General features: G+C 38.3%; 1 protein-coding gene across 1 annotated transcript; it reads left to right on the top strand.

Moving 5' to 3' along the window:
- Positions 1–718: 718 nt before the first annotated feature.
- Positions 719–2,832, top strand: LOC149500436 (uncharacterized). The gene is made up of 2 exons (XM_089736579.1): positions 719–2,752; positions 2,800–2,832. Exons 1-2 carry the CDS (start codon positions 719–721, stop codon positions 2,830–2,832), a joined length of 2,067 nt encoding a protein of 688 aa, XP_089592705.1.
- Positions 2,833–14,667: the final 11,835 nt, after the last annotated feature.

Genomic DNA, 14,667 nt, shown 5'->3' with positions numbered 1-14,667 from the left:
CAGTTTTGCGCCGGTAAAGCGATCGTTTGCCGCCAATGTGTCATCAGAGCAAACTCGACCTACGGTCGATGGTAATAAGGTTCGAACCTGCTTGAAGTGTAACGGTTCACACATTTTGACAAAATGTGCAGAGTTTTTAAATCTTTCCCCGCAGGATAGGTATTCCCTTGTACAAAACAAAAGTGTTTGTTATAATTGTTTGAATGTCGGTCACGACGTAAAAAATTGCATTTCTAATTTTGTGTGTAGAACGTGTCATAAACGACATCATAGTTTATTACATTTTACGAATCAACCGGCTCAAGCGCTAGCGGTTGCAAGCGAAACCAAGCAACCTATTGTTGTTCCGCTCACTCCTATGCAGGAGAAGCCGACTCCGATCGCGGTACACGGAAATTGCGCATCTAACTTACCTCTCGCTCGCACTGGAACAGTGTTGTTATCGACAGCACTAGTGGATATTGTCATAGGTAATAATATGACGATTTCCACTGTTAGATGCATGATAGACACGGGGAGCCAGGCATCATTTATTACCGAAGCTTGTGTGCAGCACTTAGGTCTAGCGCGCCGGCATAGCAACGTGCCGGTGTTCGGTATTGGTGACACCGGACCCGTGCATCCAAAAGGTTTAGTTTCGTGTTTCATTGCGCCTAAAGGTCAACAACAACCTGTCATTCCGGTAAATGCGTTAATTTTGCCCGAATTAATTCCAAAAATGCCAAGTGTACCTTTACCGTATACCGGGTGGTCACATTTGAAAAATCTGAAGTTAGCTGATCCGGACTTTCATACGCCCCAGCCTGTTGAAATGTTACTAGGAGCGGATATACTATCCTACGTGTTACTAGGCAACACTATCGTAGGCCCGCCGGGCACGCCCATCGCTATGAATAGTGTGTTCGGTTATTTACTTTTAGGCAAATTAGATTTAGATTCTTCTGTTCCAACTTCATTTCAAGTGTGTTTTAGCTCGTTTGACAACGACAACCTTCAGAGATTTTGGGAGCTGGAATCAATACCAGAGAAACGGAGTTACACGCCAGATGAGGAGTTGTGCGAATCCTTTTTTCAAAAGACGCACACTCGTAATGCGGACGGGCGATACGTGGTCGCCCTCCCGTTTAAGCCCGACGCACCGCTTCTCGGCGAGTCGCGGTCTATTGCGCTAGCTCGGTTTCATAGACTAGAATATTGGTTAGAACGCAACCTCAAGTTGAAAGCTGATTACCACGCTTGTCTCCAGCAATACGTAGACCTCAACCACATGGAGCTCGTCGATGATCAACCTTCAGTTAGTGAAAGTTATTACATTCCGCACCACTGCGTGGTCAAAGAATCGAGTGAGTCGACGCCTACACGTGTGGTGTACGACGCCAGTTGTCGCTCAACTAGTGGGTATTCACTCAATGACGTTTTACTAACGGGTCCTAAGCTTCACATGGACATAGTGGACGTCCTTCTTAAATTTCGTGTCCATTCAATCGCGCTTACTGCCGACATAAAACAAATGTATCGTAATATACTTGTTCGTGAAAGTGACAAAGATTTTCAGCGTATTGTGTGGCGCACATCACCAGAGCAAACTATTCGTGACTACCGTTTGCGTACAGTCACATTCGGTGTGAAATCGTCACATTACCTCGCTCTGCGTACAATAAAACAACTCGCTCAAGATGAGGCCGAGCGGTTCAAACTCGCGTCGCCCGTTTTACTTAACGATGTTTTCGTCGACGACGTCGTATCTGGCGAGGACTCTGAAGTCAGCGCACTCGAGCTACAACAAGAGCTGATAGGTATTTGTGGAGCGGCTGGGTTTGAATTGCGCAAATGGCACAGCAACTCGCCAGCGTTACTCGCTGCGGTGCTGCCATCAGAGTCTCATGGTGAGCGGCCGGAGAACGTTCTCTTCGCTGAAATGGAGATCGACAAAAAGATTAAGGTTCTGGGCTTACAGTGGAACCCTAAATCTGATTCATTCAATTTTAAAGTCAAAGTTTCATCGCTTAAGTGTACAAAGCGTGTCATTCTGTCAGAAATAGCAAAAATATACGACCCCCTCGGGCTATTATCACCGGTCACATTGTTTGCCAAACATTTGATTCAACTCTTATGGATAGCCAAAGTCGATTGGGATGAGACGCCGCCTGTTGACATAGTAAATTCGTGGTCTTCTTTCGTTGACGAGCTCCCACTCATCTCACAAATCTCATTTCCGCGTTATATATTTAACAATAACAATTCCGAACCGATACAAATTCACGGTTTTGCTGACGCTTCCGAGAAGGGTTTCGGAGCATGTGTATATATTCGTTACACAGATCAAGAAGATTTCATTCAAACTCACCTGATTGTAGCCAAAACTCGCGTCGCACCGTTGAGTGTGCGTCTCACTATTCCTCGCCTCGAACTAATGGCGGCAGTCCTCTTATCTAAATTAATTGAAAAGGTAATGCTCACTTACAGTGGTCGTATTCGCTTCGACCAGGTCTACGCTTGGTCCGACGCATCCATCGTGCTAGCATGGCTACACTCATCTCCGCACGAATGGAAAACCTTCGTTTCGAACCGTGTCAGTGAGATTTTGCGCCGCGTACCCGCGGACCGCTGGCGCCACGTCCCGTCGGCCGACAATCCCGCCGACGCTGCATCTCGTGGCCTTTTGCCCGCCGCGCTCGTACAGCATGACTTATGGTACCATGGACCCTCGTGGCTACATCTGGGTCAGAACTCCTGGCCGATTCAAAATCCCGTAAGAGACACGTGCGAAGAAAAACGCAACGTATCGGTGTGTTCCAGCGCGTCAACGGCGCCGCCTATACAGGATGTTAATGTTATTACGCGATTTTCGTCGCTCGGAAAAGTTGTTCGTGTCACCGCACTAATCTTTCGATTTTTCAACAATAAATTTTACTTAAAAAACGACCCGTGGTTAAAATATGTCCTCTTCCCTTGGAGTAGTTCAAATCATTAATTATTAGTTTTTAGAATTTATTAGTTTCGAGTAAGTTTTTTAAGCTTTACGTTCTTTCGATATTAGTTTTAACTTTTGAATGTTAAAAGCAACTACGTGCTTTTAAGGTGAGCGGCATGTTCCGTCCCGTAACAGTTTGTTCTAAAATACATATTTATATTATTATTACTTTTTTTTATTGTGAATAATTACTTTTTTTTTTTTTTATTCTTTGAGTACGCAACGCGACACAATTTGGGTTTATATGTATTATTCATTTCTTATTTTTTTCTTGTACTGGGTCTGCGACATATTGCGTGTATCGGAATGCACCATTTCCGTGGGAAATGGTTCTTCGGCGCGACACTAGCGCCACCACCTGCCTACCAGTTAGTGCGGAAAAACAAAAAAAACAGAGTTTGTCACCCGAAGCCGCTGTAGCCGCATCGGCACGCGCATAATATTTAATTAGTGTGTAAAGTTCCCCCTTTCATATAAAAAACTGGAAAATAGTGACAGTGACCTATGACTACATGTGAAGGATAGATGAACTGATTCTGTCGGCAATACTCATCCTCGACCAGGACCTTCGGACGTGGTTGCGGGACGATTCACGGTAAGTCGTCAGACCTAGGCCATATCCTAATCAGTATCCGAGCTCAGTGTAGAGAGAGAGAGAGAGATGGCTTAACGCCGGATCGAGTGGGAAAGAATCGCACAGTCGATTACGCATGGCGACGCATCGCCACGGCATGCGTCGCCACGCCAGAAATCGGTTTTACGTGCGGCTATAGATAGATGTTGCACATCAAAAAATAATCAAACCTAAAGGGCACACTTCTAAAAGTATTGTTTATCAACAGGAAATTATCAAATCACAAAGCTGTACAAATCTCTTTAACATCTCACACTCGATTTGAGTACACTTCACGTGAACACATTCGGCTCCATTGGCGTCCAATTCAGAACACCCTGAAAACTTAGTACGAACTTGAAGCTCAGAACAAACAGAAAGTTTCGCTGGAAACTTGACAAACCATTGACTTTATACTTCGGAATTCATATAACCGCTATCCACGAAGATTACAAACCCTGTGTGGGTAATTTTGTAAGAGTTAGTTTAAACCAAACGTTGGGACATCGAGATAAAAATAATGGAAGGGGCTTTAGTGGCAACTTGTTTGAGCTGTTCAAGAATTTTCAACATACTGACTTCTTTATTGGTTCGTGACGTATGACGTCAAGTCGCCAGGTTGTCACTTACATCACTGATAACAGTTTGAGAGAAAAGCTGATCCCACCACCATGTGGGATGAATAGTCAGGAAGAGAGAAAGAGAGAGTGTGTGAGAGAGGCTCGTTCGGACTATCGATAATCCCATTCTCATGGATCGTTTGAAGCCTCTAGGTCTACGAAGGAACTTCAGTTCTGTGTGTGTTTTGTACCGTATTTTCAGTTGGAGATTAAGTAATTATTTACGATGATCCAGTCATTTCGTTTTTACCATCGCAACGTCTCCCACCGATTTAAAGTTCATTCGTACTACCGGAAAATCACTGCGTTCATGCGCATTTCCAAAGACCTTTTCTGCTACATAGCTTCCGGCTTTGGTAACACTCTCTATTTCCGGGTGCTATGATATGTCCTTATTCAAATGAAGCTTGTGGGAGTACCTAATCGTAGGCAGCGGCTTAGCTCTGCCTCTGACATTGTTGACCTACTTGAACGACGGTAACCACTCACCAATGGTTGCTTTGTATGGTCATCTGGCTTTAAGGGCAATTGAAAAAAATATCTGTAAGGTGCTAATTAAATACTTTTTGTGAGTTATGTTCAGTAATTGCCTCCAATTGTATTTCATTACTCTTTTATATGAAGGGGAAATGAAGCTACAGCACATTTGGTACTTTTTTATTAAATGAAAAAGAGGAAAAAACCATATACCAAAGGAGAAATGCCTATTTTTTACTGCTCCATTTCTAGTTCAGATTAAATTTATGTCCTTGCTAAGTCCCTTCTAAGTATACAATCTTATTGGATCAGGCCTTTGCTAATGTTTACAGAGTCCAGTCGAAACTGCTGAGAATCAATTTTATGTTCCATTCTCTTAAGTTGACCCACCAGATTTCATTATCTGGTTTAGTATGGGTCCTGCGTCATTTGTTTTTCTTTCTTCCTGTCGAAAAGGGTTGGGAACGTAAATTTCTTATTGTACTATCTTCAAAAGTTTGAGGTCTTCAAATTGGTTTTTACGGCAATAATATTAGAGCAATATATTGTTTGGTGTTTGTTATACGCGACATGTTTTATTCAATACAATGAGTCTTAACGTAAATTGCTCTTTTTGACATTAAGAACTACACCGCGCACGCAACAAGACTATTCGTTAATGAAATATTAATACTACGGGTATGTGTTTCTACTTAAATTTTCTCTTTTTTAATACGTATCCTAACTGTTGGAGTATGTGGACTTAACTATTGGATTTTAGTGACCAAAATCATGTGGCTATTTATTCAACCACTTGTGACATTTTATTATGAACATATTCCCGCAACGGTAACTGGTCATTAAATAAACGAATCGTTTTGAAGCGTATTCCGTTATTGTACATATTTGATGCTAACACAATTTTACAGAACACACAACATAACTCTGATAGCGTCAGAACGCGGCGTGTCGAGACATAAAACCGAGAAGAATTTACGCGAATACTTGCCAACGAAAATATTACTTATTCTGAATATATTGAAGCGTGTGCTTTCGTGGCCTTATTCTGATCGTAATGCTTAATACGATATATTTGTCGAATAGCTTTTTTTCGGTGGTGTGCTGTGTGTTGATTTATAGTTTAACATGCTGTGTCATAATCTTTCCATGTACGATTGCGAATGAGAACATTTCCTTGTTATTGAGTTGACTTTGCTAGTTTATTGACAGGTAACTTGTTGAATTGATTACTTTTATGATTCATTTTTATGGTTCTTTTAGTATGAATAAGAAAATTTTGCCTTCCGATTATCATTAATTTTGAATGTCTATTATGTTCATTTTTATGTTCTCTTTCAGTTTTTTTTCCGGGCATTGTAAATCAAAATATATTTATGCTTTTCGAATAATAATATACTCAAAGAGTTGATAGATTGAACAAAATTGCATTTTTTCTATTCATTCTAGTCATTAGCTAACCAGGCTTTTGTGTTTCACGATCCGTATTCGATTTCTCCTTGTTAGCGTCACTGCATTTTAAGGCATTTAGTATTCCAAATCTGGTTGCACTCGTTTTTTTGTTATATCCAATGTCCATAGCAGATAATCCTAGCTAAGAGAAACTGATGTAAAATGTACGACTTTAAAAATATTAGTTAATATACAAGACGCGAATATTCTACGTGAATACTAAAATTTCTAGATCACATTATTAAAAAAAAAAAAAAGAAACATATCCTTATTAAAATATCTAAGACTAAGAGATGTTTCATTTTCTTTTCTATCTCAAAAAATTTTTGGTGATTTTTTTAAAAACACTGTACGTTTTTATAAAATTTCCAAAGCACTTTCTTTCGTTAAACGTTGTTACAGTGTACTCGTTTGACTGCTGTAGTACAATTTCAAACAGAATAAGGATAAAAGTATCGAATACAAAGAAAGACAGGTAAATTGTGATCACTCGGGTGATATCGTATCCAATTTTGTGTCCTATTTCCTCTGATGATGGTTATTGAGAGGACCCGACCCGTTTTCCTATTATATTTCAATGAAAACAAGCCGTGACGTCTAAAGAGTTATTCGATCTTAAAACACTTCAAATATCATGTGAATAAAATAGTCCATAGAAACTCGTATTAGTGTCCTCTCTATTTTTGTCCTATACACGAATATAAATAACACAATGATTAGTATTACAGCTATTAAGTTACTTTGACATACTCAAATGGATTAACAATAATTTATAAAAGAATAGAAAGCCTTTTATTTCCTACTAAATATTTTAACAGTTATTAATAAGAATGATCACTTAACTAATTCAATACACTATGTTAGTTATAGACGTAGTTGATTTATTTACTTATGTATTTTTCTTGCTTATTTAACACAATACATATAAAAAAATCTAAGCAATATCTGTAGAAACTCCATATTGGGCAAAGGCCTCCTCTAAGCACGTCCGATTGTCTTTGTCCTATGAAATCACTTTCCAATTTGGACCGGCTGTCCTTGTAATCTCATCTTCCCAACGAGTCAATGGTCTATCTCTATTTTTAACATCAAGTTAAACTAACCTAAATTCTGTAAGACCCCCTGCTTCTAGTCCCGTCCCTATTTGTACTGAAGACAGAATGTATTGTAAGTCCATAATGTTCGTATCACTGTGGTATCTTTTTTGTTGAAATATCCGTGCGTTCTAATCTGGAAGTATTACATTATTATTGAAATTTCTAACTCATACTTTAAGATACGCAACCATATTTGCGTTAAGATATTCAGCTACTGCAGTCGCGTTAATCACATTTTCAGGGTGAGATTGCACGAATACAAAATTGGGGCAGTTAAATTTCGCAAGTCGATCTATCAAGCTTCTTCTTCTTCGTCGATCTATCAAACTTCTTCGGTAGTATTATTCCCTCTGTTGTTGTCCTCAAAGCCGCTTAGGTCCAGGTTTAGTTCAACTCTGATAAGCCCCACCTACAGCATTTTGACACAAAAAAAGCTGTTCTCTTGGCTGAACATTCATTAGCAAGTCTACTATTCAATTATAAAATTGGATATGTGTACAATTCTAAAGTATTAGAAACATCGGAAATGCTAAAACGAAATATGGAGCGGGAGACCAAACCTTAAAATTTACTTTAATTTGTACATATGTGACTCCCAAAAACAGATGAAAACTCTCATCGGGAACTGAAAAATATATAATGAATAAGCTCGTTCTTCCAAGACGAGATGTTTTCTTAATTAATATTCATTTTTCATAAGCCGTATTAAGTACACTTCAGTCTCCCCATTCAAATTCGTTTCATTTTACGAACCTTAAAATTATCGGCTCAACTTTTCATTACTTTTCATTTCACTTGCAGTTGTACCAGTAAATTTATCAGACGGCCCCTCAGATCTTAATCCCAGTTCAGGACTCGACAGTACGCGCAGTTATTAAAAAAAAAAACTTCAGAGGTGTCAAGGGACACCCGGATGGAACAAAGTTCCTTTCTATTAATTGAAGGAATTGTAATTTTTTTTTAAAGTTATAATAATAAATACGGCATTATGAAGAAGAAAAAAACAATACTATGAACTAAATTACTATTGTTGAAACGCTATCTCGAGAAACTGTACTCATTACGCGGACCAATCGGATACGAGCAATGTCACGCGATAAGCGCCTACACGTTGATTGGTCAGAATGACGGATCTAAAAAGTGTCGTGACAACTTTTCGTAAGAATTTTTTCCGTCTAGCCCCCTTTCACAACACGCGATAAGGAACTTCGTTCCAACACTTCTGTCATTGTTATGTAAAATAAATAATCTCAATAACATATTGCTGCTGACGTTTCTCCTCCATGCGTCGAATTTCTCAATGCTGATGGTCGTGACTACTTGTCTGTATACCCAAATACTTCTGTCATTGTTATGTAAAATAAATAATCTCAATAACATATTGCTGCTGACGTATCTCCTCCATGTGTCGAATTCCTCAATGCTGATGGTCCTAACCACCTTTCTGTATCACTTTCTCTCGCATGATCTTTCTCCATCTGTTTCCATCTCTGACGGTGTGGAGGGCGATGTGAAAACTGAATTCAAGAGGGGTGCGGATCTGGTCGGACCAGCGTATTGGATTGCGACCCCGAGCTACTGACCCTACTTAGTGGTAGTAGTTACGATAAGCCAGTTGTTTGTTCGGATTGCTTAGCGTTTCTAGTATCTATACTAAGATAAAATGCGATATATCTCACAAAAAATCAAAATAATGCAAAAATCGGTTCCATTTTTTTCCCTACCTATTCTGATAGCCTTGAGAGGCTATTTCAGCTTCACCCTAGCATGTAGGTGAGCTCTCGGGGCTCAAACCGAAAGTGTTGTTAACACTGGCCCTAGCAAGAGCCGTGCTTTGCAGAATCTACCATCGCATCGGAAACGCGACCCACTGAGAAGATCCGGCGAGAAACTCAGTGGGCTGTGTCTATGGATTAACAAAGGATAGAAGAGTCGCAATGCACTCGAGGCTTTGATTCATAGCTCATGCCTCAAGGGGACAATTGGGATAATAATATGATATCCATTTACCCTGTAAGCCATTAAATACCAGATAGGCCAAAGTTGTTTGTCAAGACTTGACATACTCAGCCAACAAAAATACCAATTTTGCTATAGGACTTTTGTAAGACAATTCAAATTTAACTAACTACCTCAATTTACTCTACGACGGGCTGTTTCGTGTAAAACGCAAAACCCTTTTGGCCTCCTTAGTTTAAAACAATGGCTCTGAATACAACAATAGCAAGGCGCTGGCCTGTTCATTGTACTCCGACATCTTGAAGTGAATCCAAATTCATTTTATTAGTCATTAAAATAAATAAACTCTTTGATTAAAACGAATTTGGTGTAATTAACAAACGTAGGACAAAATGAAAGCTTATTTAGCGCATTTATTGTAGTTGACTGACAGATGAAATATATAAGCTGTACTAGGTTATAAGTAGTCCATGGACATCACAAAGCGAATGCTGTCGTTTATCGTAAAATAGCGACCCGCCTTCGCTTCGCTTCGGAAACTGTAATTTAGTACTGATTTCTCCACTATTTAATGGATGTTATTATACATACAAACCTTCCTCTTCAATCACTCTATCTATTAAAAAAAACCGCATCAAAATCCGTTGCGTAGTTTTAAAGATTTAAGCATACATAGGGATATAAGGACAGAGAAAGCGACTTTGTTTTATATTATGTAGTGATGGTGATAGTGAAGAAGAGGCGGTAGTTTCAAAATGACACTCCTACAACTCCAATCAAGAAATCCTTCAAGCGAAAACAACCGAAGAATTGATGATAACTCATCCATGTACGAGCATTATACAAACTGTGGCTCATACATAAACATAAAAAAATTGCTACGGAACACAGAATAAGTCAAAATCCGACATATTGTTTGCATGAAACGTTCAATATAATTAATGCTTTGTAATGATTACCTAACTAAATACACTATTTAGTCATTTACGATGTGTACGCAACAATGTGAATTTTCGACGTGATTAAAACAAAATTCAATACAGCCTCAAAGCTTCCAGTAAATTGAGAGCATACGTGCTACCCAGGAACACTTGTATAGACGTATTATAAAATAACTAGCTGTACCCGTCCGCTTCGCTGGCCATTTAAAACTAACATTATTATTTCTCACCCCCACAAAGATTCTCATCATTATCTCCCCCGTAACTGGTGTAGGGAGTCCAACACTCATATAAACATTAGCCTATCCATTAAGTACATGTATTTTCTACATGGATACCAAGTCTCAAGTCAATCGGATGCATGGTTCAGTAGTTATAACGGAACATCCGTAAAAACCACTGTAGATTTATATATTAGTATAGATAAGTATTATTAAGTATTATATATACTGGTGGTAGGAACTCTTGTGAGTCCGCGCGGGTGGGTACCACCACCCTGCCTATTTCTACCGTGAAGCAGTAATGCGTTTCGGTTTGAAGGGTGGGGCAGCCGTTGTAACTATACTTGAGACCTTAGAACTTGTCTCGGGTGGGTGGCGCATTTACGTTGTAGATGTCCATGGGCTCCAGTAACCACTTAAAACTAGGTGGGCTGTGAGCTCGTCCACCCATCTAAGCAATAAAAAAAAGCCTTTATCATTTAAAACCTATAAATCTCTTTAGTTTTAAAATAAGATTTTTCTTAGATAGAATCATTCACCTGTCTGTCATTCAGTTGTATAATAATACTGTTTAAAATATTAATTTAAAAAGAGATTAAAGGCCTTAAATGTTGTTTTCTTATTAAATTACAGAAAACGCAATTAAGTCTTTTATTGTTAATTCATTTTGGAACATTCCATATCATTATATGTGAATTAAAAATTATAATAAAACACGTTTAAACAGGAAGCGATCTTCATTTTTTTATTCTGCTGATTCGAATATTAATTAGATCAACGTAATAAAACTCGTAGGACTGACTAGTCCTTAGCGTGCAAAGTTTCTAATTAATTGGAGCTCTTAATGTTAGTGCAAATATATATATATATATAGAATATTCTAAAAGTGGTTAAACAATAATAAAATACTTAATTGCTTTTTCTGTGCAATATTAAGAAAACAACATTCAAAGCCTTTATTTTCAACAAATTATTTTACACAGTATTCTTGAATTAAATAAAACTGTACATGACAGAGAGCTCAGTCAATCTATACAAAAAGGTTTTTAAGTAAATCTATTCAAAAAGGAAAACTAAAAAGGTTTTATATACAAAATTACATAAAAAAGGATTTTATTTACATACATACATACAGACATACATACATACATACATATATATATATATATATATATATATATATATACGATATATTAATTATGTAGACGATACGATATAAACGTCCGGTGCATTCGTATCGAGCGATGCAACGGTGTTCAAATCTCGCAGGCAGGTGGCAATTTTTCTGATGAAATACGCACTTAACAAATGTTCACGATTGACTTCCACGGTGAAGGAATAACATCGTGTAATAAAAATGAAACCCGCAAAATTATAATTTGCGTAATCACTGGTGGTGGACCTCTTGTGAGTCCGCACGGATAGGTAGGTACCACCACCCTGTCTAATTCTGCCATGAAGCAGTAATGCATTTACGTTGTAGATGTCTATGGGCTCCGGTAACCGCTTAACACCAGATGGACCGTGAGCTCGTCCATCATCTTAAGCAATAAAAAATACATGTCTGATGAAATTTTGTTGTTGACTGATTTGAAACGGTATTACTTATATTAGATTGTCGAACGTGCTCATGCATCATCTGGTGTAAAGTAGAAACAAAATAACATGAATACCTTGAAACACCTTAAGGCTTGAGGTCGAATTTCAGTTTAACAGTATAACTGACGTAAGATTCCTCAAATTTAGAACACACGGCTGTTTTATGGCAGGATGGTAGTACCATTTAATACAATTATTTAAGAAAATTTCTACATTTCGCGGATTTCATGTTTATTACACGTTGTTATTCCGTCATAGTCTAACTTCAGAAATCGTTCGTGAGCACGTTACATTACACCTGGATCGAATTGGAAACCTGTCATAATCCACTCAATAGATAGTTACATCTCTCATCATCTTTCCTATTAGGGCAGGAATATTTGAAAGTAAAAATACAGCTTCATGAATAAAACACGGAGATTGAGTTTTAAATGTAGTAATGAACATTGAAATGTCATCAAGGCAGAATTCAAGGCAGAAAAATCCGTGAGATTGCAGAATGAAAGCGCTGTAACAAAACGCTGGACGCAAGCCAACAATGCAAATGCAGATAAAGTGATTCTATCCCAAAGCGCTGAGGAACTTAAACTATCAGTGACATTAGCTGCCTTTTCAGCGGGTTGTGGCTGGAGAAAAAATGCGAAAATCGTCAAAAGTTAGATTAAACAAGTTTTTCTCGGGATCGTTTAGGGTTCGTTTAGCGGTTTCATTTAGGGATTCTTCTTTAGATCCCCGTTTCGGATATCTTGGATAGTTTCGTGGTAGCAAAATGTTCTACTAATTTTTTTACTTAAAGTTTTGCGGAAACTTTACGGAATGAAGTTGATCTGTTAAAAATAATGCGGTTCTACTATGAAATGGCTGGCTGTTTTTTTTTTATAAATTTATTTCGTCCAAACGTCTCTCGTGACATTCTCCATCTCTCAGTTCATCTACCTTCGAACACAAAGATCTTAGAATTAAATAAACTAGAGGCAAAGTCAAATTATTTTAAATCGCTTTATAATAGTGTATTATCATTGAATTATGAGAATTTACTATCATCAATGTTTTTCCTAAAATAAATTCGTACAGGTCAAACGACGAAATCAGTTAATTAGGATTTTTTTGTTAGTAGAATAAAAGTCATTCAATTAAGAGAAATGAAACGTGGTAAATATTCATATCCGTCCGTTAAACAAAAATATTTGCCTTGGCGCCGTGCTAACTAAATAAACAGAGCGCACAATTTTTATACGGCTTTTTCAATTTCGATGCGCGAAGTCGCGGTCAGTTTTGCTCACTCTAGGGAAATCTGTGTGCTGTTTGTCTTATATGTATTTTTACGCTCCAGCACACACACTTCGGTAAATTAAACAACCAATATGGCACGGCAAACAGAAAGAAATGTTTGCGTTGCTGTGATTTTGTCGATTCTGTGCCTACGATTACATGCTTTGATAATTTCAGAAGTTATTTCAACTTTTCGAATTGATTTTAGGCCCAGAGTATCATATTTATGCGACCAACATATATACGGTTCTAAAACCGCTTTCAAAGGTGGAGGGACAATTGAGATTTCGTAGTTATGCCTCAAGTTTGCTTTTTCATTTTATTGATAAGATAGGGAGACGAGCTCACGGTTTACCTGGTGTTAAATGGACATTGGAGCAGATTAACATCAACGAAAATGCCTCCACTCATCTCGAGACATGAGTTCTAAGTCTCAGTTTTTTACAGTACAAAGTCTGCCTCGCCGTGCAAACTCAATCTCATTACTGCTTCACGGCGGAAATAAGCAGAGTAAGCTATCCGTGCGGACTCCTAAGACGTCCTACCACCAGTAATTACGCAAATTATAATTTTTGCGGGTTTGATTTTTATTAAACGATGTTACTCCTGAACCGTGGTAGTCATTCGTGCACATTTGTTAAGTACGTATTTTATTACAAAAATTATTACTTGTCTGTGGGATTCGAACACCAGCACGGTCGTATCGAACGATTGCACCAGGCGGCTTATCCTTTAGGTTACGACGACTTCAACGGTGGCATTTGGGTGGTGATGTCTATGAACTCTATCATCATCATCATCATAGTCGGTTACTCTTGACAGAGCAGTCGTGGTCATATGGAATCTTGTTTATTAAAGCCTTGACAGTCATTCTCCATACTTTGCGAACTGAGGCGTGACGCACGCATTCGTTGAGTGAAGTTTTGGTAAGGATTTTCACCTTGATCAGTCCTTACCCTGAAGTTTCTCGATAGACTCTGCTGGCCATTGCGATACGTGTCCAAAATTATCTAATGATGTATCTACGCTACTTAATAGCAGACGGGCTGTGAACTACGGTCACTATTAACAAAACACAAAGAGCAGAAACAAATTTAGCGTTATACCTGATATCCCTGTGCTTTAAGATTTCCAGATTCTCTTCCAGTACATTAATTAAAGGTGGAAATCTGAATGTAAAGCTACGATGCTCTGATGCGTTCTTGTGTACTCGGATTACGATAAGTGATACACACTGTTCTGTAGTTTGTACGACAAAAAAATAATCGTAGATTTTAAAACAAAATACCGAACCTGCTGCCCATCTGGAGTTAAATAGTTACAAGGGCACTTAGATATCATTACGTCAACGTCATCATCCACCATCTGATAAATATGTAAATTACTGCATAAAGACTGTTTCACAATTCAAATCTAATCGCCCTTTTACGAAATTGCTGAAATAG

Source organism: Bombyx mandarina, chromosome 21, assembly GCF_030267445.1.
Source record: "Bombyx mandarina strain Sakado chromosome 21, ASM3026744v2".
Classification (NCBI taxonomy): Eukaryota; Metazoa; Arthropoda; class Insecta; order Lepidoptera; family Bombycidae; genus Bombyx; species Bombyx mandarina.
Note: the sequence above shows the minus strand (reverse complement) of the source record. Positions and strands in the feature narration are given on the sequence as shown.